Source organism: Diceros bicornis, chromosome 8, assembly GCF_020826845.1.
Source record: "Diceros bicornis minor isolate mBicDic1 chromosome 8, mDicBic1.mat.cur, whole genome shotgun sequence".
NCBI classification, from domain to species: domain Eukaryota; kingdom Metazoa; phylum Chordata; class Mammalia; order Perissodactyla; family Rhinocerotidae; genus Diceros; species Diceros bicornis.
Genome location: NC_080747.1, coordinates 59,228,177 through 59,251,507, shown reverse-complemented (window position 1 = coordinate 59,251,507; position 23,331 = coordinate 59,228,177). Strand labels below are relative to the sequence as shown.

The 23,331-nt window shown below is 38.9% G+C and overlaps 1 protein-coding gene across 5 annotated transcripts in view; it reads left to right on the top strand.

The window, feature by feature from the left end:
• The first annotated feature begins 8,294 nt into the window (after positions 1-8,294).
• ANKRD17 (ankyrin repeat domain 17) overlaps positions 8,295-23,331 on the top strand; it is a 162,821-nt gene continuing 147,784 nt past the window's right edge. For 3 of the 5 annotated variants that reach the window (XM_058547252.1, XM_058547250.1, XM_058547249.1), the window contains exon 1: positions 8,295-9,109. In XM_058547252.1, the coding sequence (XP_058403235.1) occupies positions 8,717-9,109 (393 nt within the window). In that variant the 5' untranslated portion in view covers positions 8,295-8,716. The remainder of the gene's footprint in view (positions 9,110-23,331) is intronic. The other 2 variants (XM_058547257.1, XM_058547256.1) reach the window with 1 other exon arrangement.

The following is a 23,331-nucleotide window of genomic DNA, read 5'->3' as shown; positions in this document are numbered from 1 at the left end:
ATGCTAGTTGAGAAAGCATCTTGCTTGATTCTGATGTTTGCTTTCTGTGAAGGACCTCAACTAGTTCCAGGTCTTTCTGTTTGGAGAGATTGCATGATTTATGTGATTAGTAAATTTGTGAGGAATGTCTGATTTAGCTTTGTCTGCCAACCTCCAAGAGAAGGTTGTACACAGAGGCCAAATTCTCATTTGAACCTCTATGCTGTCCTTGTCAAACATTGCTAGGAATTGGAGGTATAAATCCACCTAATTCTGGGGATCGATTGGTAGGCCTATTTGGTTTTCACACAAAGTAACATCAATCAACTTAGTTTTATCAGTAATAAAGTGATATTTTGGCTCCTATTTCTATCCTTTATTTAATGAATTGTTCAGAACCTAGGCAAGAAGAGAGGAATTGTTTTATTGGGACCCCCTTAGAAACTGCAAGAATTGATGTCAAATTCTATGAGGGTCAGGTAAGGTAGCGGCTGAAAAGAGGCTAACGACTTTGGTAATTAGGAAGTAATCTTAAATCACTATCTTCCTTAATAAAGTCAAACACAGGGGACTGGACAAGCGGCTTAGTGGTTAAGTTCACGTGCCGCTTCAGCAGCCTGGCGTTCGCATGTTTGGATCCTGGGTGTGGACCTACACACCGCTTATCAAGCCATGCTGTAGCAGGCGTCCCACATATAAAGCCGAGGAAGATAGGCACAGATGTTAGCTCAGGGCCAATCTTCCTCAGCAAAAAGAGGAGGATTGGCAACAGATGTTAGCTCAGGGCTAATCTTCCTCACACACATACAAAAAAAGTCAAAGTTTCTCCAAGGAAGGCAATGGAAGGAATATCTCCATGGTGGTGTTGGTGTGGCAACTATAACTACTGCCTCAGTACTTGTTCTGTAAGATTCTCTAAAAATGGGACTATGCGGCTCAGGGGCCTATATTTGTCAGGACTACTTTAATTGCAAATGAATAAAACCTCCCTTAAAATAGCTTAAATGAGGGTGGCAGGGGTGGGTGGCAGAAAAGGCAGAACTTAGTGGCCACTTAATTATGAAAGACAATGGGTGAGTCTATGATCCTGGATTTCAAATGATATCATCTGGACTCTGCTTTCTTTCTATTGCTCATATCTGTCCTCTGTTTTTGTTATATGGTAAGATAGGCTTGCTTCACACTGTGCCCAAGATGGTCAGCAGCAGCTCTAGTCTCAGTAAAATTTTCATAGATGACTCTGGAAAGATTGGCTTGGCTCATGTCTTTACGGCAGGGGAAAAAAGAGTCACATAATTGAGAGCATTATCAGGTAGAAGAAAGGCATCTCCTGAAAAGATGGACATACACTCCAACCCTTTGCTACCCAGCATCTATACTTGGTGCTTCTTTCACTACATACAATTTCAAAAACGCCCTAGGTTAAGACAACGTAATTAAGTTGCCCATGGACAACTGAAATACTCTCTTCCCCAATGGTAGACATTCCAAAATCTCACCCAATTATTGATTCTTGCAGGAAAACCAAGAGTTCTGGATGATGTGCATTTCTTTTGGTCAGGTCTGAATGTAGCTCTTCACGGTATAGCATGATAAAGATAATTTTATTAGATAATGGTATATACTTAACTAGGAGAGTAAGTAATTAAGGACACTCTAATTAGCTAGTAGATGAGCTTCTTGGTCAGTTAAGATAGTGGTTTTGAGTTTGCTCTCTGGAAGACACTCCCTTATGCCTTGCCACACATGAGAGCCTTGGAATTAAGCAATTGTAGGCCTTTGTTTGCAGGGTTTAGTGTTACCCTCAATACAATTCTCTTGCAGTCTTAGTTGGTTGCTGGTCACTGCGCTTTTTGGCAACTCTGTGGCTTAGGAACCAAAAACAGAGTTGGGATGTGAATCTGTTTTCTGCCCCTTACCAATGGGTTGCAAGGCTGGAATGCAATGTCTATCCTACAGTCAACTAAACTTAATTATGTATTTCTATAATACCTATCCTCCAGCCAACTAAACTAAGTACTTTGGCCTTTGCATCCAAAATTATAAGCTGAGGAATGAATTTAGGAATAATGCAGCTAGGTTTTATCTCTGTCCCCTTGACCCCATGTTGCAGTTCAGTGAACAGCTCCTTGCAATAGGACTAGTTTGTCAACCTTTGTCAAACAGGTTGTATACAGCAAAGGATGCATGAAGTGATTAAGGATAAGGCTTTTTGCAGGGTTCCAATGATATCTTACTGTGCTTTCAATTCCCTGCCTTTGTTTGCACTAACTTAAGCTCAGAACAGAAAATATGGGTTTTTAAACCTGCAAGATGCAGGTTTATTTGATTCTCAGCTACACGGATTACCGACTACATGCAGAAAGGGGGTATCTTAGAAATACATTCTTGGGCCAGCCCCACGGCTTAGCGGTTAAGTGTGCGCGCTCCGCTACTGGCGGCCCGGGTTTCAATCTCGGGCGCACACTGACGAACCGCTTCTCCAGCCATGCTGAGGCCGCGTCCCACACACAGCAACTAGAAGGTTGTGCAACTATGACATGCAACTATCTACTGAGGCTTTGGGGGAAAAAAAATAGGAGGATTGGCAATAGATGTTAGCTCAGAGCCACTCTTCCTCAGCAAAAAGAGGAGGATTAGCATGGATGTTAGCTCAGGGCTGATCTTCCTCACAAAAAATAAATAAATAAATAAATACATTCTGTCTTTTGCATTCAGAGTGCTAGCTTGAACTGAAGTGCACTCCTTACTGGTAGGACCTCAATAATGGACACACTCCAAAATCATGACATTTTTCTACCAATTTCTCTAAAACTTCAATCATGATATACACATTATCTAAGACCAAAAATTCAAAAGGTTACTTGCGGGGCCGGCCTGGTGGCGCAAGTGGTTAAGTGTGCGCGCTCCACTGCGGCGGCCCGGGATTCGTCGGTTCGGATCCCAGGCACGCACCAACGCACGTTTGTCAGGCCATGCTGTGGTGGCGTCCCATATAAAGTGGAGGAAGATGGGCACGGATGTTAGCCCAGGGCCAGTCTTCCTCAGCAAAAAAAAAAAAAAAAAAGAGGAGGATCGGCAGATGTTAGCACAGGGCTGATCTCCTCACAAAAAAAAAACAAAAAAAACCAAAAGGTTACTTGCTTGCTACAACATAGTATGTACTGCCAAACCTCCTAGCTAGAGCCAAGGAAGCCCTATTACTGTTCATCCCACCTAGATCCACCAGTTTTACATTTTGGGGTGTGTCATTTGTTGATACTAGTACTATTTTATGTATTAGTCAGGAATAAAAACCCAAATCGTGCCATATCAAGATTTCTCACTCTCTTCCAGTTTAACAGTCCATTTTCAATTTCACATCAATTTTTGATTCAAATTCAAGGAATTCAAAAGTTGAAGATATTAGGCTGTTATCTTCTAAGATTTTATCTGGTTGCAGGAGATAAGTTCTTCACCATCATAGCATCGGCAGAGGGGCATCTGGTCTGCCTGCTGTCTAAATCTGTTGCTGAAAGGTCCACTGTTGATACAACTTGCAATCCACTCTCTCAAAGTGTGATTGTTTTCCCTCTGCCTTTATCTCAGAACTCATGGATTTTAGTGTCTTCTCAATAGGATCCTCCACGGATTCACACCATAGCCTCTGTCATGAGTTCCCATCACCCTGTATTGTGGCAAGCCTGTGGAAAGCAATTGGGTTCTTACTGTGAACCAAATTTACATTCTGTATCTCCTTTTCAGTCCACTGTAGGCAAGGAAGATGCAGGAGTGGGAGTGGTTATCAACGCTGCCCGGTCCCTCTTTGCTTAAACATATTAGGCTGCCATTTCTACATTGTAATTGCCTGTGTTGGGCAAACTTCCAGATGTGAAGCAGGGCACAAGCCACAAGCTCCCGTTTTTGAATTCCCAAATCTTCCTTGCAGTCTCCCCTCACCCCTTCGGGTTTCAACCCTGAGGAGAGAGCCAGGAAATAGTGTCTCAACTCATGGGCTCTTTCCTAACTTGCAATACAATTGAGATTGCCTCTATTTTCTTGTAATGATTTAATTCTCAGGTAGGTTCATTCTACTTGGTGACCAAAGGCCATAGGTGGTTTAAGTCTTTGCTTAATTTCAGAGGTAGAGGCCTCTTTCTCAATAGTGCTAGCCAAAATGGTGAGACTGTCTCTGATTGGCCTCATATTGTTAACCTGCCCATTCCTGAATCAATTATTTTGACTGTGGAATAAGGGAACTTTGGCTGGCCTGACTCATGGGCCCACCCCTGTGGTATGAGAATTAGGACTAGGTAATGGATGGTTGTACCCGGGGAAAGAAGGCTAGGTCTATACTAGATAGGATAAACTCTCAAATCTCAGTGGCTTAACACAAAAGAATGCGTATGAACTCTAACACAAGTATTCCTTATAGGCAGGCAGCTATCCTCCAAGTGAAGATTCAGGAAAACAGAGTCCTTCCATCTTGTGGCTTTGCCATCATCAACACATGGCTCCCAATGCAAATGTGTCCATCTGTCTCAAATTGGCAGGTAATGGAGAGATCTTGGAGGACCATTCATATGATGTTTTTACAGAGCAGAGCTGCAATAAGAGCAAATCACTTCTACTTTATTCCACTGGTTAGAACCTAATTGGCACATCTAACTGGTAAACTTAATTGCAAGTGGCCGGGAAATATAATCTTACTGCATGCCCAGAAAAAGAATCTAGTGTCTGCAAGATCTTATCTGCAGACTTTATCCACTCCAAGATTTTATCCACTATTCTGATCACTAAATATCTATTTTACCTCTCCTTCCATACATAGAACACGTCCTATCCCAATGAAAAAAACCTAAAGTTCTATCCAGTCACTAGGTCAGGCTCAAAGTCTAGGTTTTTAGGAAATGTGCAGTCCTCTTCACTAGGTCCAGATGCAACCTATGAACTAAAAGGCAAGTTATTTCTAACATCACCCCATGTCCCAGCAACCCAATTTACAGTGGTAGATCAGGGACAGGTAACTACAATATACTCTCATTAGGAAAAGAAAAAAATATGAGACACTAGGCAATAAGGATGTCTAATGATGACATACTGCACAGGCATTTTTGATTCATCTCCCCTGTGAGTGGAGGAAGTTTTGATGAGACTCCAATTCTAGTCTTTGAGAGGAATCCCTTTGTCCTCTGTCTTCTGCATGGCCTAATACTAGCTTCTGAAATGTTCTTTGTCCATTATTCTCCATGGCCACATCCTATGTGGGTATCAGAGAGCTGTAAAGCGTTTATACCCTATTTCCTACTTATGCAAGTTGGGGTCGAACACTTGCCTGTTTTCACATTTGAACAATATTTTAACCAGATTCATGATTTGATTAGTAATAAAATTCCTTCAAAAATTTAGTCTTATGACCTATCTGCTTCCAGTAACTACACCCAAAGTTCTTTCTTACATAATTCTCAAACTTGATTTACTTCTTTGCTTCCTTGCGTCCATGTCAGTTTCTCTAGAACTTCATCCCAGCCACCTTGAGGCCATCTAAAATAACAGCTTTGGATGGGAGGGCCAAAGCCTTGATCTGATCTTTGCTCCAGGACTAAATCTTAAGGGAACTGTACTTAAGGCCTCTTCCAGTTTCATATTTTACCATTGGAGGGCTAGGAAGTCACCTTTCCCAATCCTTCCAAATATTCCCATGTACTTCCATTTCTGCAATTACTTCCTGAGCTTATCTCTTTGATAAAATCTTGCTAAAAGTAAAATGTAAAATTCAGCATACACTATTACTTTTATTCTTTTGAACTATTTCCTCTGGAGCTACCGTCTCAATAGGTAGCTTTTCAGTTTTCATGGGTGACAGTTTTACCAATTATTTTGCCACTGCAAAACATGGGTCTCCTTCCAGCCTCTGGTATCAGCTCCTCCAACATCTGCTGCATCATCGCTAAGCCAAAAACCTCCATATTTGAGGGTACTGTCTTAGCAGCACTCCACTTCCAGTACCAATTTCTGGATTAGTTATGGTCATTTTAGCTCCTATAACATATAAATTCTCAAATCTCAATTTTATCTCTTACAAAGAAGTCCAAAAAGGAGTTTTTCTAATCTGGAGGTGGTTGTCTTCCAACTAGTGATTTAGTCACTCATGTTCCTTCTCTCTTCCGGCTCTGGCATCACCAACATAGTTTTCAAGGTTACCATACTCACTAGCTTCAAGCTGATAGAGAAAGAGTAAGGGAAGATGGGAGGATTTCATTATGCTTGGAAATGAGCATATCACTTCCATTCACATTTCACTGGCTATAAGTCAATCACATGGCCACAACTAACTACAAGGGAAATTGGAAGATTTAGTTTACCTGTAGGTCCAGGAAGAAGAAATAAGTTTTATGAATGGCTAGTCAAGTCTCTGCCACAAAGTTTGGAAAGGAAAAAAATCCTAGATAAAAATAACAGAAAGTCACTCCAGGTGCTCTGTCCATTCTAATAGGTTTGACTTGATCCTACTAGTCCCAACAAGATAATCATTTCACTACTATATAAAAGAGCAAGAATTCGTTTTCTTCCAAATAATGGGATTACTTTAAAGAGAATATTTTTGATAGCATGATAAGTACAGAAGTTAGATTGCAGGGGGTTAATGAGTGAATTTCAGATAACAAAAAGACATTGAATGTAGAATACTCCTTAAAGCTTGATTGTGAAGGAAACAGAGAGCTACAGAAGGATAAGCTAAGGAACCAGAAATGTGGGGGATTGAAGGCAGAAAAGATAATAAATGGAAGGGAAAGAGGGGATTGGAACGAGAGTACAGATGAATTATTAACCTTATAAGAGCAGGGAGTGTCTTATTCTTCTGATACTGGAGAAAAGGAAAGATCCAGAAGTATCTAAGTTTCTAGCATTTGGAAAATTGAAGGAGTTCATGCCTAATAGCATCAATCTTCTTCTGAAGTTTGAAGTAAACTCATATAATGAAATGTGGCTGGGATTTAAAGATTGCAAAAAGTATTCTGGTGGGAAGGGAGAAAAAGGTGCTGAAGGATACACAAAGTAGGAGGGAGGAATCCAGCTAAGGTTATAGAATCTAAATCTATAGTGGTAAGATACACAATGTAGTGTACTATTCTGCATAGGAACCGAGCAACCGATGTAGGAGAGGAGCAGGTAGATGGTTGGCACTTTGTGTATATATTTACTATAGCACTTATTACACAGAATAGCCCCCGCAAACAGAGACTTTGATTTCATAAACAATGCACACAGTAGGCGCACATGAATTTTTGCTTGAGTGAATTGATTCAGTCATTGCCAATTCTGCCATAGTACTCTGTAGAGTACTGGCAACTGCCCACATTTCATATGGTATGCCAATACTAAAAAGAAGAAAATGCCTAAAAAAATCAGGCACACACAGCTAAACTTAGCAGTCTTAAAATGGCAACTATGTCAGCTGAGACATACTTTTTATCCTGTGCCAGTACATCTGCCTTTGATGTTTGCTTCATTTTTCTTATGCCACTGTGCTCTTATTGGACCAGAAAGAGATAATTCTGAGTCCAATAAGCTACGCTCTTATTTCAAAAGTCCTGGAAGTTCTTCAGACACCTTAACCACCCCCACCCATCACAATATTCCTTCCAAGAGAGACAAGGATGATTATTTATGATGCTCACTTCACAGACAAAAGCTGAGTCGGCGAGGGGTGGGAGAACTAAATCAGGGTCATTCAGTGAATCGTCTGCAAAGTCTGACACAGATCCTGCTTCCTTCTCCTGTCTTCTCCCCTTTGGAAACTTCAGAGGTACAGTGATCTCAGACATCACCTAATCGAACTTGTTCATATTACACAAGTATAAACTCAGGTTCAGGAAGTCTATGACCCAAGACTTACTTAGGCAAAGAGGGCTCTTTCCCCTCTGCGACGCCACCTCTCAAGATCCAAAGCCCTAACTCACGATTTGGCGGGGGAAAAATGGCCAGGAATAGAGCTACGTACAACAGTCCAGAGCGAGGCCCCACCTCCGGGCTCTGGCCGTCCGGGTCTCCCGCTAACAAAGCACGCGCATCGCGCTTCCGCACCGCTCCCCCACCCGGCCCGGGGCCGCTACTCTACGGCCTGCCCGCCCGCCCCACGCACCGCAGCACCGCCCGTCCGCGCGGGCCCGGGCCCGGCCCTCAAAATCTCACTTTCGTCTTTCGGCCACCCGCGCGCCACCGCTCAGGCGACGGCTGATGGCGTCACCTGCACTTCCGCCCGCGGCTGCGTTCTAGTCACAAGCAAGGAAGGAAGAAGGGAGGGCTGAAGGGCTGTGTGTGGGGGAAATAGCGAGGAAAGAGAAGAAACCCGGGCGCTCGCGGGCGCTCCGGCAGTAACCGCGGCCCTCCTCTGTCCCCGCCGTCCCCCGATCGGAAGTCGCGCTAGACACACTTCCCCCGCTTCTTCCTAGTCTCCGCTCCTCTGGGTATCCCCACACGCGGGTCTCCCTCTACGCCTCGCCACCCCCACCCCCTTGCTCCCTCACACTCCCTCCCTCTCCCTCCCTCCCATCGTCAGGCTCCCCGCCCTTAGTATCGCGAGACGAGGTGAGAGCTGGCGGAGCGGCGGCGGCGGCGGCGGCAGTAGAGGTGACCGAGGCGGTGGCGGTGGAGGCGGCACCGAGCGCTGTGTCGGCCCCGGTGCGGCCGAAGTCGCGGTAGAGCGTAGCCCCCACGCCCCTCCCCCGTCCGCACCCTCCCTCTTTCCCTGGGGATGGAGAAGGCGACGGTTCCGGTGGCGGCGGCGGCGGCGGCTGAGGGAGAAGGGAGCCCCCCGGCGGTGGCGGCTGTGGTGGGCCCCCCCGTGGCGGCGGCGGCGGCGGAGGTCGGCGGCGGCGGCGGCGGCGGCAGCGGGGCTCGCTCGGCCTCGTCTCCTCGTGGGATGGTGCGAGTCTGCGACCTGCTCCTGAAGAAGAAGCCGCCGCCGCAGCAGCAGCATAAGGCCAAGCGTAACCGGACTTGCCGACCCCCCAGCAGCAGCGAAAGCAGTAGCGACAGCGACAACAGCGGCGGCGGCGGAGGCGGCGGAGGTGGCGGCGGCGGCACCAGCAGCAACAACAGCGAGGAAGAAGAGGACGACGACGACGAGGAAGAGGAGGTTTCTGAGGCAAGGGCCTGGTTTCAAAGGAAGGAGGGAGGAAGGGATTGTAAAGGGTAGGGGCCGAAGGTGGGAGGGGACTTGTGGTGGGACAGATTCCTGTGGGTTGATCTATCTTAGGGGCCAGGCTTTCCACTGCCCTTTCTTTCCCCGGCTTGAATCGTGAGGTGTGGGCATGTGGGGGAGGGTAGCTGACACGTGGGGGTGGGAGGACCACAGAGTTGGTGAACAGCACGTTACCCGGGGATGGTTCACATGGTTAAGGATGGAGGGAATTGGTTAGATTTCCTATTTGCACAGCCGGCGGGGTCTGCCTGGGGCCAGTAGGGCCATCTTATTTCTGGGGCGGGGGCGGGACCAAAGCGGGAGGGGTAAGATAATAGGTAGATAAGTCTCTTGGGGAAAAACTAGGAGGTTGGTAAATGTCTCCCAATGGTGAGGTGGAGAGCAGTTTTGCGGGGAGGTAAGTTGTAATGGACTCAGAGCTAAGTATCTGTATGTGAGAGACACGTGAGAAGCTGTACTTTTCCATACTGTTGTGCTGCAGGTTTTTTTCTTAACTATTGTGGCTGCTGAAGTAACCTTCGCTTCCTCGATCTCTCAAGAATTTTGAATGAACTGATCTTATGTCCATGTATATTTATATGTAACTCAGTGGGTGAAAAAGTATGTTTGATCCTTTCGTGTACATTCATGTACATCTTCAAATGCTTCCTTAGCTAGGAAGAATTAAGCTAGGCCCTGTTGTTTTCCAGATAATATGGGGCAGCTAAAGAGCCTGCTTTGGAGCCAGGCTTGGTTGTGGTGAGTTGGAATAGGAAGGCCTCTTGGTTTGTCCTAGTGATCTGGTTTCATAACTGTTTATAATTTTTCCTGGGTCCACAGATAGGCGGCGATGCAGGACCTTATTCTTCAAAGAAGGCCATATAATGCCAAAGCTCAGTAAAACATACCATACTGACAGCAAAGTAGGAGTTAGCCTTCCTAGTTCTATCATCTCTTTTGTAACTCTCTTGTCCACTCCCTGAAACAGAAGCTAGGAAATCTTGATCTAGAGAAAGAAGTTGTAACTTAAGGCAGCAGAAGGAAAACAGCTTTCAAGTCTGATTATAAATTTAGTTATAAGAGAGAACAACTGAATTATCTGGAAGTTCCTCTTGCCATTTATTCTCTTCCACAAACACAGAGCTTATCTTGGTGCAAGGCTGATTTTTTGAAAATTGCATTATTGGATCTTGGGTTCTGTTCAACTAGAGAAATACCTTTTAAAGAATTTGAGACTTATCTATTAGTAAAAGACCAGATTCTCTTTTGCCTCAGATGGGATGAAGGGGATGAAGTTATTTAGGTAGAGAAGTAACAGCGCAAGTCTGTATACCAAAAAGACAGACATTCCTTGCTCTTGCATTTAGCCTATTGAATTCTATGCATAGGTTTGTATTGATAGATTTTGTATTGACCTAGTTGGACGTTTAAGGACAGTGTGTTGCTCAGGCTGCTTTTGAAGCAATGAAGAGAAAGATGTGACCGGATCCTTATTTCCAATAAAATCTATTGTGGTAGTTAGAATCATTCAATTGTATTATTCTTTTCAGAGAAGAGAAACATTTTAGAGATAATCTAGTCCAATCCTTTTATTTTAAAAATGAGAAAAACAAGGCTTACAGGAAACTGGTTGCAGTGGATAGTAGCAAAAGTAGAAGCAAAGACCAGGACACTTTTTATGACTGTTTCCTTGTATCCCCCTCCTGACTTCTTTCACAAAATAGGCAGTGAATTGCAAGGTAACACAGTCGTGCAACCATGGGCATCATACCAGTTCTCTGACAAAATATCAAGCTCTGGTTTGGAATTCAATAACAAGTTGAGTGCATACTTACTGGAATATTATGCTGTAAACTTCACATACCTAGGTAGTTTTGTCCATTGGAATTTGGCCTAATAAGCAAAACTTTTAGTAATTCCTTAAATCGTGTAGAATAGCCTTAAGTTTGTAGGTGTGTTAATTTTGTAAGTCAGATTTGTTTTCCTTGGAAAATAGGAATGGTATATGTTGATTTCGATCAACTAGGGAAGTGTTTCTTTGTTTTTAATATGCTTTATTCTGTCTTCTGCACAGTGGTGTAAACAATGGGTTTGTCATTTGTTATGAAGATGAGTCAGGAGAAATAAATATAAGAAAGTACAACCATTAAAAATAAATCTATACAAATACATGGTGAGGGATGAGCAGACAGAAAAGAAGTACAGTATATCTCTGCAACTGCCTCCATCTTTGACCAAAATAAAGAAGTAAATAAACCTCATGGTTACTGTACACTATAAGCTAAATAGATGAGTTGTGCAGTTTTTCATTTCGTTACCATTTTATTGATATGTCAGCAGAAGGTTAACTTTCTAGAGCTAGGAAATCTTGTGGCCAATACTCATTGTACATAAGTCCTTTTTCTCATTCATTCCGTTATTGGTTACACAATGAAAAATGTGGATAACGTGATCCTTGAGGTTATCCTTCCATTAAAAATCATCAAAAGGTTAAAAAAGAATATGAAAGTTTACAGTTTTGGAGTATTTAATCTGAAAAAGTTGAGGATAATTTAACAAAAATATATACATTTACTATGAAGAAATGCTGGCTGGATATTTTCTATATCTGCTAAAAGAGGAAAAGTTGAAAGGAAAGGAGATTCAGTTTATGTAAGAGCTTTATTTGAATGTTGAAGAACAAGAATCTAATTCTTACTAAACATTAGAGCAGGTTATTGAGAATTGGATTTTCTCTTCAGTATTTCAGAATGGAATAATCATGTTTTAGCTAATTTGTGTAACTTCAGATATACCTGGAAACAAAGGTATAAGACCAAGAGCTCTCCCCTTCCCTCTTCCACTCCTCCCCAATTTGACACAAAACCTTAGATCAAAAATTGAAAACTGCATAATTTTCTTGGCTTTCAGTGGGCGATTAACCAACATGGAAAACAGACAGAAATGTATTTCCAACATAAAAGCTGTGATGCACTTCTTTTCAGATTAGCAGACTAAATTAAATAAATTGTTTACTTGAATATTACAAGAAAAAAATGTTGAAATTGCAAGAGTTGATACTCCATTTCATAAATAACATTGTGTTCTGTTGAATGCATTTTTAAATGTAATTGAATGGCATCAGTGTTTGCTAAAGCAGAATTCAAAGGGGCAAAAACTTGCTATTAAACGTAGGACTCGTGTTCAAAAGTAACATTTTTGTTGAAGATGCATAAAATGCAAATGCAGTAGGAGTTGATAAGAATTCCATCTATTTTTATAGTTAGCTTGAGGCTTTAAATTTAAGAGAAAAACCTAGTGAAGAAATTTTAAACAAGGGAAGCCAGTAAATAGATTAGTACTGACTTATTCATTCACTTTTGAAAGGATTTGCAAGGTCAAGGAGAATCTGTTTACATGCAAGAGGTTGGGTTGAGAATGAGGACAAAGAAAAATTATTTCAGAAGTAGATTGTGTTTCGTCAAGTTCACTTCCAAATATTTGTTTGTTTGTTTGTTTTGAGGAAGATTAGCCCGGAGCTAACATCTGTTGCCAGTCCTCCTCTGTTTTGCTGAGGAGGATTGGCCCTGGGCTAACATCCGTGCCCATCTTCCTCTAATCTATATGGGAAGCCGCCACAGCATGGCTTGACAAGTGGTGCGTAGGTCTGCCCCCGGGATCTGAACCTTTGAATCCTGGGCTACCAAAGTGGAGCACCCGCAAACTTAACCACTATGCCTCCAGGCCAGGCCCTTCTTTGTTTTTTAATGGAAAATGCCATCTAAGTTCCTTTGTTATAATAGTAGAATCCCAGATTAGCCCAGAGAAGCTTACTTGTTCCCCAGTTTCATCTCTTAATTGATGAAGCAGTATTTATAAACTAGATAAGATCTTCGAAGCAATAGTCCTGTCATAATTATCTTGTCTCCTATTCTGCTTAGGCACAATACTTGATAAAAAACATTTTCAGTGAATAACTAGTACCTAGGGAGAGTCCAGAATTCATTTAGGAAACCAACCAAGAGAAGCAATAGTTTTTTCCTCCATTCTTGGACACAGGGCTGCTGAATAGCTGAAGTTTGGATTTCAACATCTTTCAGTTACTGAATTACTTCTCTTAGTGGTGGTGATCTTCCATAGGTATTAGGGGAAAAGCCAGTTAAACCAATAGACGTTGATTGTTGAGTGCCAGATAACACCTTAAGCCTCCTGGATATATTTACATTTTAAGAACATAGTAAAAACTATTACTTGTTCAGTGCCTACTGTGTGTCAAGTCTAACATAACGGTTAAGAGCATTGATTGGAGCTTGGATTTAAATCCTTGATCCATCGCTGACTAGCTTTGTGGTCTTGGGCAGGTTACTTAACCTCTCTCCACCTCAGTTTCCTCATATGTAAAGGATGATAATAGTAGATCCTACCTTATAGCATTGTTACGAGAATTAAATGAGTTAATACAGTTTTCATGTATTCTCATTTTATTTTCACCACAACCCTATGAAGTCATCATATTTGTTTCCTTATTTAGTAAATGTTTGGAGTTCCTATATATGCTAGGCATTTTGCTGTACTGGATAAGTAATGATGAGCAAAACTATTTTAAGATACATTGATTTAAAAATGCACCGATGATTAAATAAAGGTTTGGGGCAGTATGAGAGTAAGATTAAATGGTAAATGTATATCCTGAATAAAGTGTGTGAGTGTCAGAAGTTTACAAATGTGTGTGGTGGGGATATTCGTATTCATTTTAGAGGCAAAGATAATGGCTTAGAAGGGTTTTAGGTAACTTCATCGGAGTCACATAGCTAATAAGTGGCCGAGCGAGACTTAACCTGTGTCTGCTTGATTCAGAGCCTGCTCATTCATTCACTTACTCATTCACATGGTCTGTTATGCTGTATGATATTGAGTGTAACAACTCTGGTTTTGGCATTTCAGATAATGTTAAAACCAATTCAGATGGTATAGGGGAAGATACTTTTTGGCAGTAGGGCAACCATTGAAGACAAGTTGGCTATTGCAAGCTTTTCTTTCCTTTTCTTGTTCTGAAAAAGTCACTGGAAAAAAAAATACAGAAAAGTACAGATGAATATATGCATAGTCCCACCATCCAGAATTAACAATTGTTAACAAAATGAAACTTTATAGTGAAAACTATAAACTAGAGGCAATCTATTGCTTCTCCCTGCCTCTCAAGATTTTTACTTTTCAAGGTTATCTTCCTTTATTAAGCTAAAAAAATATTTTCCTTTTAAATAGGAGTTGTTAACTTGGGGTCTGGATAGGCTGTGAAAACCCTGAAATTAAACACAAGATTTTGTTGAAGGTGTTTATAGGTTTTTTTTTTCTTTCTCTCCTACCCCCACAGTATGTGTGTAGACTTTCCTTAAGATACTCAGAGAGGTCTGTGACTGCCTCCTTCCTCCCACCTTGTTATTTTGAAACATTGTCACTGCAGTGGCAGTGGGGAATCTGGAAGGCATTTATGTGGATTGTTTAAAAACTGCTTCTGACCAAGGTAATTTGGTAACAACTGTGGTGTTTGTTGTGAAGTAGAGGGTCCAAGATTTATCTGTTGCCTCTGGTAAACTAGAATTGTGCCTACTCTCTCTTCTCTTAAATCCTCATATTTTGCCTTTTAATTGATGAAGCAGTTTTCATCTAGTCTGCTATGGACTGTCAGATCTGAAGACAGAAACATTGTCTTATACATCTTTGTATCTCCTGCCCTGTATCATGTGTGTCTATAAGTCAGTGTCTTACCTTTACTAGGTTTCATGAAGTCAGATCTCTGAAATAAAAATAGTTCATAAATATTTCTTCTTTAACCAGTTAACTCTGAAAATATTAGGGACCTCAAGTCTTAAGGTAACAGAACTTGGTTGCAGCTATTTATAGTGGACCCCTGTCAGATGTTTTAATTGCACTCTAATTACTCAATCTAGTCTAGCCATCATTAACCTCACCAACCTAATTGGAGTTAGTATTGTGAACATTTTGCGTGTTGAATAATCATTAAAGCAGGACATTTTGACTCCTAGAAATTCACAAGGCAATTCACTACGCTGCTGCTGCTGGCATTCTATTATAGCATCCAGTTGACTAGGAGGTAGATTTTCAGGCAGTGTATTTGCATTTATGACAGTAGTTTATTCTGCATTTTTATAAAGATAATTTAGTGGGTTAGGAAATGTGGATGTAATGAGCTTCCTTATAATTTTTCCATACTTGACCATAGATGAAAACGAATTTTCACTTCATAATGGTATGTGAAGTAGTGCCTGCTGATGCCCCTTATGTTTTTGTTAGGACCAATAGGGGGCACCAACATCCATGGTAACCTATGCCAAATCTGACTAACTTCTTTCAACTTGCACCTTTTGCAGAAAACAAATTAAATTATTAGAGAATTGAAGGTGATGGGTAAATATGAATACCCTTCTAGTACCTGGAACCTTACCTGTCTGGTGGAGTTATGCATATCCACTTGCTACCCCGATCAAAATACCCTTGCTTACTTAATGGTGCTTGATCTCTTAACTTTTTTTTTTTTTTTGTCTTTAGAAACTATTCTTATCCAGTCATGAGGGGAAGTGGAATTGTGGAGCAATATAGGTATTATTTTATCATGATTTATAATATGGGGTTTTAATTATTAAAAAGGGACATGTTAGATTTTATTTTCCCCAAGAATGCTATGAAACTCAAAATTAATATAGACCTAATTATTGAAAGTGTTAACTTAGGTTACCTTATGTCATCCTACAAAACTCATAAACATTACCTGATCTTTAAAAAGAATTGACTTTTTAAGTTTACTTTTGTGTGAGACTGGAAATAAAAGACAGTGAGATAGAAAAAAAATGTAAAGATCACAATACTTTAGGAATTCCTTTTGGAGTCAATATTATTTAGTCTTTATAAACAATTTTGATATATGATAAAATCTCTCTCAAAGCGTGCAGATAGATCATAGTGAATTGTGCTGATGGGAATGGACAACAAGATTGTTGAGAATAGACTGAAAATATTAAAACAGGTTTTTAGGAGTCATGGGTAGAAAATGTGCTTTTTTGGGTAAATGGTCTTAAACAAAGCGTGCTTTTTCAGTAAAAGTTCAGCATAATGTTGAACAAGATTAAATAAGATATTGGAGATAACCAAAATCATAATTCTTATTTTAAATAATGCTAAAATACATCTGCACAAATAGATCATATATATGTCTGCCTGCTGTACCATGAAAATGATGACTAAAACTAGGGAAGTTCTAGAGAGGGATAGTTTAAAAATGATTGGAGGGTTAGAGATGGAATCCATGATGAAGGAGAACTGCAGATTATACTTAATTATATTCTTATTGCTTGTTACTTAATGTTCAAATTAACCAGTTACTCAAACTGAGTCATAACATGGAGAAAAATGAGGTGTATTAAATAGTGTTATTTCAATTTTGAAAATAAGTAAACTCCTCATTTCCTGAGATTATTTGAAAGTATGGACCAGACGTGACAAATACATGAAACTAGTCTACAGCTATGCATCTTTAGTAAGGTATATCCCGCTTCTGAGCTATCATTTGGTCTCATTTAATCTTTCATTTTTTTATCCCCCTTCCCCTCCAAAAAAGAAAGGAAAGAAAAGAAAAAAAAAGTGAAGAAATAAAAACCTATCGTAACGTTAATTCTTGGTCTGGGTTTTTCCTCATGGATTATCTTTTAGTTAAAGAACTTTTGATTGAAAAATATTTCAGAGGGATCTGTGGAAAAATTGGTTTTGTCAGTTTTGAATTTGGAATAAACATTAACCTGAGTTTTATTTTCCTTTCCCTCTTTCCCATCACCTTAAATCTGAAACCTGAGAAGAAAAGAAAGTCTTCCTGTTTGTGTTACACCAGGTCTATGTTGAGTTCAGTCTTTGACTCCGTTATTGTCTCTTTCCTTCTCTATGCCATATTTCCCTCTTTTTTTATCTGAAGTTAATAACAAAAATAGTCGTGTCGCAAAGCCTCTATTGTAACTCTTACTAGTGTGAGATGCAGTATAGGAGTTAATTCTTTTATTTGACAAACATTTATTGAGTATTTCTTATGTGTGGCTATTTTTGGTATATAAAAATCTCAACTATTTCTCTCAGTGAATATGAAAAAGTTAGCTATATTTAAAATCATAGCTGTATGTTTTGAGTTAAATGATTTTATATATGTTGTAGTTAGTAAAACTTTTAGACTTACGTGCATGAAAACTTAGCACAGTGATGGAATTCTGTTACGATTTTTAGAAGTATCACTATTAGTATGCTTTTCTAACTAAATTTATTTAAGAAGCTTATTGAGACCTAGCAGAATCACTTAAAGATTAAGAGAGATTGGAAGAAACAGAAACATTATCCTAGCTTCATAAAATTTAAATCTTGTTGAGATAAAATTAATAATTTAAGGCTATGAAGATTTTAATTCTGTAAAATTACTTTATTTGGGAGTCTATGTTTTCATTGTAACTGTGTGCCTTTGGTCTCATAGGGATCATTTTATTTCTGTTTTTGAATATGAGTATGGTAGACTTTACATCTTTTATGAGTGTCTCTTGGAATACTCACTGATTTTTGATAGTATTTTTTTTTTTTTTTAAGATGAGATCTGTCTGTGATATTTTTCTGGAGTGTCCTTGACAACTAAATTACACCAAAGAATCATCTATTCTAATTTTACCCTGAATATTTTGTAGTAAGAAAGATGTAGCCATATATGTATACTCTTGGTTGCTACAGGTAGAGATATGTTAAAATATGAGAAATTGAATTGCAGGACATTGTAGGGTGCAGTGTTAAAACATCTTTTAAATTAGATTTTAAATATAGTATTTCTATAACTAAACGTTATGTGTATTTGTGGAAACAGATATGTATTTGTAGAAAATTGGACAAAATCAAAAATCTAAAGAAGAATACAAGAATCACTATAATCTTACTCTCCAGAATTAATCATTACTATTTGAAATGGTCTTTTCATTCTTTTTACTTGGTGCATATTAAATTGTCTATCACGGAGAGCAGAGCTGTCACTTAGAAATTTTGTCTGCTAAAAGTTTCATTGATGAACATTCTTAAAATATATCAATTGAAGATATATGTCTTCAGATAATTATATATTTAACTATAAAAACTGATGAATGCATTCCTACTTGTAAAAACAGGAGTCTTCTAATACATAAACATTTTTATTCCACTTTTTCTCAGAGTAGATGCTGCTCACAGCTTGGTGTAGATCAAATGTTCTAGTTTCTTGGTGAGAATGAATGAGAGTGAGTGAGTGAGAAAGAGAGAGAGAAAGTGTGTGTGTGGGGGGGTGCGTGGTGCCTGAGAGAGTACATTAGGATTTGCCTCATTGTTCTCATTTACTTGTGCCTGTTCCATAGTATGAATGTATGTAATTTGTGATTTTTATGTGGGTAGACGTTTAGATTGTTTTCAGTACATTGCCATTACACATATAATGCTGAAGTGAACATCCTTTTACAGTTATTTTTGAGTACAAAATTATTTCTTTGGGATGACATCCTGGAAATGGAATTGCTGGACCAGAGGTTAAGCACATGTTAAATTTGGTAGATATTCCCAAGTTTTACTTCATCAAAAATGTATAAGAATGCTACTGGATATGATCAATCTTCTTAGTTTTAAAAATCTGTTAAACAAAAAATAGTTTTGTTTTCGTTTTCATTTTGTTGGTTACTGTTGACATGGAGTAAATTTTCCTGTTTATTTTTCATTTGGATTTCTTTTGAAAATTTCCCGTTTTATTCTTTACTTATTATTCTATTAGAGTTGTTTTTTTCTTAGTGCTTTGTCAGTGCTATTTATATTTATGGGTATACATCTTTCACTGTGTTATTTGTTACACTTACTCTGTTGACAATATTTTCACAATGTAGAAAAACTTTTATTTTTGTGCAGTAAAATGAATTATTCTTTTATGACTTCTGGAGACCTTCACCCCAGTACTTAAAAAAAGTTTCTTAGAAATTTTCTTTTGATGGTTCTATGCATTGTTTTCCAAAGATACGTGGATATCTTTTTGGAAATAGTACTTAATTGTCGTGTCCATTTCTTGTTTACTCTTTTCAGTAGTATTTGACCTTGTTGACAAATCCTTGCCTCTTAAAGAGTGCTACTCTCTTTGCTTATGTAATACTACCCTCTCCTATTTCTGCATTACTAGCTGCTTTTTCTTGGTCTTCTTGCTTCCTCTTACCCCCTTTACTGTACATCCTTTGATTATTTAGTACCTCATTGCTCAGTCCTGGGCCCTTTTGGATCTTGTATCTGGTCTCACTTCTTAGGTGATTTAGGTAGTCATATATGCATGTGCTAGTGACTCTCAACTTTATATCTCCAATTTAAACCTTTCTTCTTGATTACTAGGCTGAACCTTCTGGCCACCCAACATTTGTACGGTCTAGGAGGTAGACTAGGAGAGGTCATTCCCACCTGAGCCTCATGGAATGGTTTCCCAAAGAAAGTGTTTCTATTGCTAAAAGTATGAGGTGGGAGAGTGGGAAGGGAAAGGATATTGGACATAAGACATCCAAAGTATACCTTGAAACTTCCCACCTCTCTCCATCTTTGCTACCATCACCCTAGCCCATGCTGTTATCTTACTTGAACTTCATAGTAGTCTCCTGATTTGATCTCCTAGCTCTCTCCTCTTATCTCCCCATACTTCATTCATTCTTCACGCAGTAGCAAGCCTAATCTCTCCGAAATGTGAATCATTATTTGACTTCTCATTGCTTATATGGCTGTTTGTTCTTAATGTTATAACCTCATTTTATATCCCTTTCAGTTCATTCACTATTTTCTAGTCACACTGACCTTTCTGTTCTTAGAACATGCAGACTTTCTCACTTGGAGTCTTTTTATTTTCTTTCTTGGATGTTCTTCCCCTGGTTCTTTGTTTGTTCTCATCTTTTAGGTTTCGACTTAGATATCATTCCCTGTCCAGGATCGTTGGAAGAAATATTTACCCCCTACACCTCTCCTCTTCTCCACCCTCTCTTTTAGTTTTCTGCCTGTAACTGGGTAAGTTTAGCTAGGGTGAGAAATAGGAGGCCCTGTTGGTCTTTGACCAAACTTTATTGGTATTAAATAATTTAGTGGATTCTTATCTGTTTGTTACCACTCAGAAAGGGATTTGTGGGGGGTGGGAGTGGGGGAATTTGAATGTTTAACATTTCCAGATTCCTAACAGCTATTTGTTTATTCCTCTTCCACATCAATTCTAGTTATTTGGTTGAACCTTTTGAACTTGTTCTCTTTGTACATCAAAAGTCATCCAATATCTGTGATTTCTTATGGTTCAACGTAATACGTTAGCATGCTTTGATATTTTAGAAGACCAGTTCTTCCTTACTGGTCTTCTTCATTATGAATTTTGGATATTGTGTGTTTAACTTGTCCGATGGCTTTTGTAAACTGCCATAAAATATGCCCATTCAAATTTTGATTGGAATTACATTGAAATTTGGATTAGTTTGGGGAGAAATAGATGTATATTACTGAGAATTCCCATTCAGAAACACAGCATGCCTCTATGTTTTCAGGCCTTTCATCTGTCTTTAATAAAATTTTATAGTTTTCATATAGGTTTTCATATTTCTTGTGGAGTTTATTCCTAATTATTTTATAATTCTTATTGTTATTGGGAATGGTGTTTTTTCTTCCATTACACTTTCTAATTAGTTATTGTTGGAGTATAGGAACCTATTGATTTTGACATTTTGATCTTGTGCATATGGCCACTAAGCTGAATTCTCATATTGTCAGTTTATTCTCTTTAGTTTTTTTTCTCTCTCTCTTTTTTGTGTGAGGAGGATCAGCCCTGAGCTAACATCCGTGCTAATCCTCCTCTTGTTGCTGAGGAAGATCAGCTCTGAGCTAACATCTATTGCCAATCCTCCTCCTTTTCTTTTTTTCCCCCAAAGCCCCAGTAGATAGTTGTATGTCATAGTTGCACATCCCTCTAGTTGCTCTATGTGGGACTCGGCCTCAGCATGGCCGGAGAAGCAGTGCATGGGTGCGCGCCCGGGATCCGAACCCAGGCCGCCAGTAGGGGAGTGCACGCACTTAACCGCTAAGCCACGGGGCCGTCCCCCTCTTTAGTTTTTTGACTAAGCTGTTATATTGACTCCAATAAATGTGTCTTTTGTCTCTTCTCTTTTATTATTTATACCTCTTGTTTTTCTTCTCTTATTGCATCAGTTTTGAACACTCTCAAAATGTTGAATAAAAGTAGTAATAGAAGCTATCTTTGTCTTTCCCTTGTTTTAATTGGAATGCTGTTGTGTCACTATTAAGTATAATGTCAATATCCTTTATCAATTTAGTGTATCTCTTTCTCTTAGCTAAGTAAGTTTTATCAAAAATATATACCGAATTTTATCAAATGCATTTTTGGCATCTATTGAAATGATCATTTTCTCCTCCTTCCCCCTCATCCGTTCATATAATGAATTGCAGTAGTACGTTTCCTACTATTAAACTGTGTTTGGAATACAGAATATGATGTAGTATTCTTTTAATACACTGTTGGATTTAATTATTATTAACATTTTAATTTATATTTTCTGTGAAGATTATCCATTTCATATTAGATTTTCAAATTTGTTGGGAGAAACTAAATAATTTCCTTCCTTACATCAATCTTGTAAAGATTTGTGCTTTACAGATTCAATTTATATGCATCCTTTTTCCTTTTAATCTTATATGTTGTATTTTTAACCATATTTGCCACTAAGATGTTAGAAAAGAGTTTCATCAAGTGCTTTATTTGATCTCTTTATAGTTTAGTAATTTTTCTAAGTGGCTTAAGTAATTTAGTGTGTACCTCTTATATGTTAAAAAAAATTTAATTGTGGTAAACAACAGAACAAAAAATTTACCATTTTAAGCTTTTAAGTGTACAATTCAGTAGTGATAAGTATGTTCGCATTGTTTTGCCACAGATCTCCAGAACTTTCTCACCTTGAAAAACTGAAACTCTATACCCATTAAACAACAAAAATTGCCTTTTCCCCTTCCCCCAACTCCTGGCAACCATCATTCTACTTTCTGTTTCTATGAATTTGACTACTTTAGATACCACATACTATTTCCGTACAGTATTTCCCTTTTTGTGACTGGCTCATTTCACTTAGCATTATGTCCTTAAGATTCATCTATGTTGTAGCATGTGACAGAATTTTCTTCCTTTTTAAGACTAAATAATCCACTTTATGTATATATCATATTTGGTTTATGCATTCATCCATCAATGGTCATTTGGGTTGTCTCTACCTCTTGGCTATTTTGCCTCTTATTTTTTATACTTAATTCATGTATTTCAAATTTCTATTGGTTTATGGAAGGAGATAGGAACTTAATCTTATATTTCCAAATAGGTAATAAGTTGATTTAGCTATTTCATAATCCATCCTTTCCCACTATTTGAAATGCTACCTTTATTTCATATATTTAGGTAATAGAACAGTAGATTGGATTATATCTGCTCAGTATGTGTAATGAATTTGTATAACCTGACAGCCCTCATACTAAAATTAGTTGTTTGTAGTAAGCAGTTTCCTGTGCTGTTTGGTAAGTAGCTAACATCTGCAGGGTTTTATGGTTGACAAAGAATTTTTCCATATTTTTCATTTAATGTAGTAAGTGGTCTTTTGAAACAATTTTTTTTTCCTCCTATCTCTAAGCATCTAAGCAGGCTTGAATTCTTGTTTCCTTTCTTCCCTCCTCCCCTTACAAATTTCTACTAGAGAAGTAAAGGTGCTTTTGTGAAGAAGACAAGAGGAGCAGCAGCAGCTTTATAATGTTCTTTGTGATTTGTGTGATGTCATTAGTCTTAACTAGACTGTCTTTGAACTTGATCATCTCCATAGACTATTAGGGCAGGACCTACAAACTCTATGAATGTGCTCTAATTCTCTTGCATTATCATTCCAGTTTTCTTTAGTTTTGTTTTGGTGTTTTAAAAATATATTTCAAATGAACTAGGAAACGCAGTTGATTTTCAGGAAACGCCAAAATAGAAAAGCTGCTATAAGACCTAAGGTAGATAAGTTTTAATTCTATTGGGGGGATGACACATCTTTTAAATCAAACCTATGCTAACGGGTTCAGCAATGATATTAAACTGTGACCTGTGTTTTATT